Source organism: Epinephelus moara, chromosome 8, assembly GCF_006386435.1.
Source record: "Epinephelus moara isolate mb chromosome 8, YSFRI_EMoa_1.0, whole genome shotgun sequence".
Lineage (NCBI taxonomy): Eukaryota > Metazoa > Chordata > Actinopteri > Perciformes > Serranidae > Epinephelus > Epinephelus moara.
This window is the reverse complement of record NC_065513.1, coordinates 41,732,786-41,738,549: the sequence shown is the minus strand read 5'-3', so window position 1 is coordinate 41,738,549 and position 5,764 is coordinate 41,732,786. Positions and strand designations below refer to the sequence as shown.

At 43.5% G+C, this 5,764-nt stretch overlaps 1 protein-coding gene across 1 annotated transcript; it reads left to right on the top strand.

Moving 5' to 3' along the window:
• Positions 1-4: 4 nt before the first annotated feature.
• LOC126394167 (uncharacterized) lies at positions 5-5,673 on the top strand. The gene is made up of 5 exons (XM_050050830.1): positions 5-755; positions 2,008-2,400; positions 3,616-3,678; positions 3,862-4,925; positions 5,080-5,673. The coding sequence occupies exons 1-4, from the start codon at positions 5-7 to the stop codon at positions 4,356-4,358; spliced, it is 1,704 nt and encodes a 567-aa protein (XP_049906787.1). The 3' UTR covers positions 4,359-4,925; positions 5,080-5,673.
• The last annotated feature ends 91 nt before the right edge of the window (positions 5,674-5,764 follow it).

The following is a 5,764-nucleotide window of genomic DNA, read 5'->3' as shown; positions in this document are numbered from 1 at the left end:
GAACATGCCAATTATAATCGCTGTGGTATCAGAAGCATACAGTTACCACCAGCTCCTCTCTCACAACTCTCATGAAGCTGAGAGCCAAGATCAGAGAGGAGACAAACATGGAGACTCAGGGTCGACTAGAAATACAGAACCAAACCCAGAGAGGAGACGTCACGTTATTCCTCCACATGAGGAAAGAGACCACAGTGAAGATCAGACTCTGAACTTCAGTCCTGATGACACTCCAAGTGCAGCAAACGAAGAGTCTGTAGGGGACATGCCAGTTATAAGCTCTGTGGTATCAGAAGAACACAGTTACCAACAGCTCCTCTCTCACAACTCTCCTGAAGCTGAGAGCCAAGATCAGAGAGGAGACAAACATGGAGACTCGGGATCGACTGGACATACAGAACCAAACCCAAAGAAAATACGTCACATGACTCCTACTCATGAGGAAAGAGACCACAGTGAAGATCAGACTCTAAACTTCAATCCTGATGACACTCCAAGTGCAGCAGACAAAGAGTCTGTCGTCAACACACCAGTTATAAGCTCTGTGGTATTAGAAGAACACAGTTACCACCACCTCCTCTCTCACAACTCTCCTGAAGCTGAGAGCCAAGATCAGAGAGGAGACAAACATGGAGACTCGGGATCAACTAGAAATGCAGAACCAAAACGTAAGAGGAGACGTCACAAAAGCAGAAGTCACAGTAACTATGTGAACAACCCTCTCTTGCCAGAGATTCACTGGAGTTCTCACACAGGTAAGACATATTTTCCTACGCCATAATTGTTAGAAAGCTTTCAGGTTTAAGTACAAACTGTATACACACCTGAGAACACACACACACACACACACACACAAGTGATGAACCATGTTGTTGCAAAATGTGGAAAAGATTTCCGACGTAACAGAGACTTGATAGGTCACATGAGAACCCACACAGGTCAGACGCCGTACACTTGCAAAACCTAGAGTGAGAGAAAAAACTAGTCTTTGGTTTGTTTTTTTGTCAGCAACATTTATTATTATTTTGTTGTATTTTTTTTTTTACTGATTTTTTTTTAAACAAACCAGCAACAAGCAAGATGAAAACATACAACTAATAAAAAACACCACAAGTTGAAAAATCACAGCAAACCTCAAAGGGAACAAGAACCGAGGGAAATCAACTGAGACAGAGCATTAGATATAGATGTACCTCCTCAATAGAACTTCTTCTGTCACTTTGGGTAACTCCACTTCCACAATAGCGCAGTTGAATTGTGGGGTCCCTCAAGGCTCAGTTCTTGGCCCCCTTTCTGTTCTGTATATACATGCTGCCCCTTGGCCAGCTTATTCAGAATTATGATGTGCTTTATCATTTTTATGCGGGTGACACACAGTTATACTTACCATTAAAACCCTTGGATCCTAGCTGCCTAGTCAAACTTAAATCGTGCCTCTCTGACATTAAATCCTGGATGTCCCAGAATTTTCTTAAATTTAATGATGAAGACAAGGTGCAACTCATCAGTACAACAGGTTACAGCAGTATAAGAGCCCCATATTTTCACTTAGATGTCTTAGCTTGTAACATCATCTTTCATAGAAGTTAGCCATTTTGTCAGACTACTCCTTCACTGATGTATCTCCTTTAGTTTCCCAATGTGGCAGCACTAACATGCATCCAGTAATAAGTGCTATCCAGTGACATTTAATTTGATATTTTTATGTATTTTGCTATTGCATGAACTTGATATAATTTTTGTTTTGAGGGCGTTTTAGAGGTGACACACAAACACAAATTGTAGACGATGTATTACATGGTGCTGTCAACATATCAGGTTGACAAGTAATGCAGTAATTAATACAGTAATCATTTTTCTGATCTCGTTTGTATTCTAACAATAGGCTTTCTGGGCTGATGATGTACACAGGATAGGTGTGTTAAACTGTAACAGTGTCTGCTTGTTGTGTTTATATGTTCAAATATCTGTTTCTATCTTATCTCTTTTTGTTGTGTGTCCCTCCAGAGTTCCTATTGCTACATGTCTGTAAGGAGGAGGAGGTTCTCTCTGAGCAGCAGCTCTGTATTCAGGAGAGGAACTCCAGTGTGGACCAAGAGGAGCCAGAGCCTCCACAGATTAAAGAGGAAGAGGAGGAACTCTGCAGCAGTCAGGAGGGAGAGCAGCTTGTACTGAAGCAGGAGACTGATGCCTCCATGTTGACTCCTACTCATGAGGAAAGAGACCACAGTGAAGATCAGACTCTCAACTTCAGTCCTGATGACACTTTTACAGCAGAGAAGGAGTTTGAGGTCAGCACACCAGTTATAAGCTCTGTGATATTAGAAGAACACAATTACCACCAGCTCCTCTCTCACAACTTTCATGAACTTCCAGAGATTCACCGTAATACTCAAACAGGTAAGACATTTTTTTTCCAATGCCACACTTATTTCGAAGCCTCCTGGTTTAAGGATAAACTGTATACACACCTGAGAACACACACACACACACACACACACACAAGTGAGGAACCATGTTCTTGGAAAATGTGAAAAAGATTTCCGATGTAACAGAGCCATGAGAGGTCACATGAGAATCCACACAGGTGAGACGCCGTACACTTGCAAAACCCTTTGGGTCACTTATGTTGTCATCCTGCCAACTGGAGTCTTTTTTTGTCAGCAACATTTAATTTGATATTGTACATATTTTGCAATTGGATAAACTTGACAAGTTGTCGACAGGTCCTTTAAAAGTCTTAAAATGTCTCCAATTGAGGTTTCTTAATATAAAAAAAAAGTTTTTTATAGTCTTAACACTAGAACCACCACGACGGTCTGACATTTGGGTTTTTATAATGCAAATAACTCCGTTTAGATAAAGCCTACAAGCTTCTCTTCCCATGACTTTTCCTGAAAATGTGTCTTGTATGTTTTCTGAAGTCTATAAGTTACAAAAATTAAACACACTAGACTTCTGAGCATTTATACCTCCAACCGCTGCTGAAGATTATACATTTTGATACATTACGCGCCATTGTTTTCCCGCGGCTATTGTGTTATAAATTCATACGCGACAAATCAAAGTGCAGAGAGAGGGAGAAACACAGACAGAGAGATAGAGAAAAAGATAGAGAGATAGAAAGATAGAGAGGTATAGACAGAGAGATAGAGATACACAGTGACTGACAGATAGGGACAGATAGAGAAGATGAAGAGGGTGAGATATTCATTGGCGGAGGTGTTGGAGAAGCTCCAGGAGATGAGCGAGGGGGAGTCTGATGGCGGAGTCGTATCCGACATCAGTGACCTGGACTGGTGTGAAGAGGAGAGTTCAGGCTCGGAGCCTGAACCCCACGGCCCATACCAAAAAAGAGGTTGCGAGCTGCCTCCTCTGTTGGTGTGTCCACTCCAGGTAGGCATGGTTATCTATTTTGTCAAATAATTGTATGAATTCTATCATTTTTAGGCTAATTATTTTGTGTTAGATAAAGAGTAGGCCTGATGAGACTGAAGTTAGCTAGCGCAGCCATTTGACAAACTATGAGAGAGAGAGTTAGAGAGAGAGAGAGAGAGAGGGGATACCACTTCTGTGAATGATATTAAAAAAATCTAATGCAATAAATCTCAACAGTGACCATGCCAGCTGGCGGGACTGCGGCTGAACCGCTTCCAGGTGCTCCATCTGAACATACAGGTATACATATTGCAAAACTCTGTAAAAGTACACCAAAGCATAAATATTCATTTCCAAATATTTATTTGAAAACGAAATAATTCTAAAGATGTCGATATAAAGCCTGATAACAGAAGAATGATATTTCATAATCAATAAATGATCGCATTATGTTCCTGTGTGTTTATTGTTGATGTTTTTCAGTCCCGAGCACGTGTGAGCAGGGGAGAGATGGGACCCCTTGGAGAAGTATCCAGCCTGGAGGACACTCGGGGAGACAACAGTCCCAAAATGTCCTCACAGAAACCACGGGACCCACAGCGCACGCTAAGCGCAATATTGAAGACGCACTTAGCGCTTTCACGTGCTTGCTGGACAGAAACATGCTGCGGCACATACAGGACTGCACGGTAGCGGAGGCGCACCGTATGGAGGAGGACAGCTCATGGGATCTGTCCATCGCTGAGCTGAAGGCCTTCATCGCCCTGTTGTATGTCAGAGGCGCATACAACAGAAACATTGAGATGGAGAGCTTCTGGTCCGAGGAATGGGGGCTGGCTTTCTTCGCGGCCACGATGCCAAGAAACCGCTTCAGGGACATCATGCGCTACCTGCGCTTTGACATGAAGTACAGACAGACGTGCCCGCCTGAGCAACGACAAATTTGCTCTCATGTCCGATGTGTGGGGTGCCTTTATTAAAAATTGCATTGCCTGCTACAAACCTGGAGCATGCATCACTGTGGACGAGCAGCTGTTCCCCACCAAAGCCAGGTGCCCCTTCACGCAATACATGGCTAATAAGCCTGATAAATTTGGGATCAAGTTCTGGTTGGCTGCAGATGTGGAGACTAAGTATCTGCTGAACGGCTTGCCGTACCTCGGCAAGGACACCACCAGACCAGCTCAGCAACGTCTGGGGGAGAGCGTGGTGATGAAGCTGATGGAGCCGTACGTGGGAAAAGGGCGAAATGTCACCACGGACAATTTTTTCACGTCCCTCAGCCTGGCAAAAAACCTGCTGCAAAAAAACACCAGTCTTGTTGGCACAGTCAACAAGAGCAGAATGGAGCTGCCACCTTCAGTCCAGGAGAAGAGAGGGGAGCTGTTCTCCACCAAGGTGCTGCAGCACGAGCGAGCCACCCTCACCATTTATCAGGGGAAAAAAGAAAAAGCGTTGCTCTCCTCAGCACAATGCACCCGACCGTCTCCATTGGGGGTGACAAGAAGAGGAAGCCAGAGACGGTCACCTTTTACAACGCCACAAAGGTAAGTTAGCTTACTGTATTTTTTTTCTTAATTATTTTATCACATTTATTATCATTATTATTATTATTATTATTATTATTATTATTATTATTGTTATGTCCTTATAATTGTTTTTATAAACGCATTCAGTTTCTGCTATTTCCATCATCTACAGGTCGGGGTTGATGTGCTGGACAGGATGGCTCGCCAGTACAGTGTAAAAGGTGCAACTCGAAGGTGGCCTGTCGCAGTCTTCTGCAACCTACTGGACCTGGCTGGCATAAACGCCCATGTCCTGTTCAAGGCGTGCACCTCAACCGCCATCCCCAGAAGTGCCTTCATTTTGCAGTTGGCGGGGGAACTGAGAGAGGAGCACATGCGTGTCAAGGCCAGCTTGACTGCAGTTCCCAGGGCGCCGCAGCAGCAGCCACAAGGGGCAAAAAGGAGGCAGTGTCAGATCAACAGCCACTGCAAACAAAATAAGACCCTTCGGTCCTGCCAGGGATGCAAGCGCCTTGTGCACTGCAAGGGTTGACAGCTTTTGCCCAGGGTGTCCGCCTCATTAGATGCCGCTCGTGCTCATTGTGTGTTCGCCAATGCTTCCGTCATGTTCTGAGTTCTCTTTGTTATCTTTGTACATAGTTCCATAGTTTGACAGCGCCCATATTGCCTTATTGTTGTTGTTGTTGTTTTCCAATTGTGTTTTCATCCCTAATTAATGTTCATTCATTCATTCAATCACGTGTTTAGTGTGTGTGTGTGTGTGTGTGTTAGTATGTCAGAGAGGAGTATCAATAAAAAAAAAGTTTCCACTAATTATTTCAGTGTTTATTTCTTTTATTCTTAAGTTTTTTTTTATT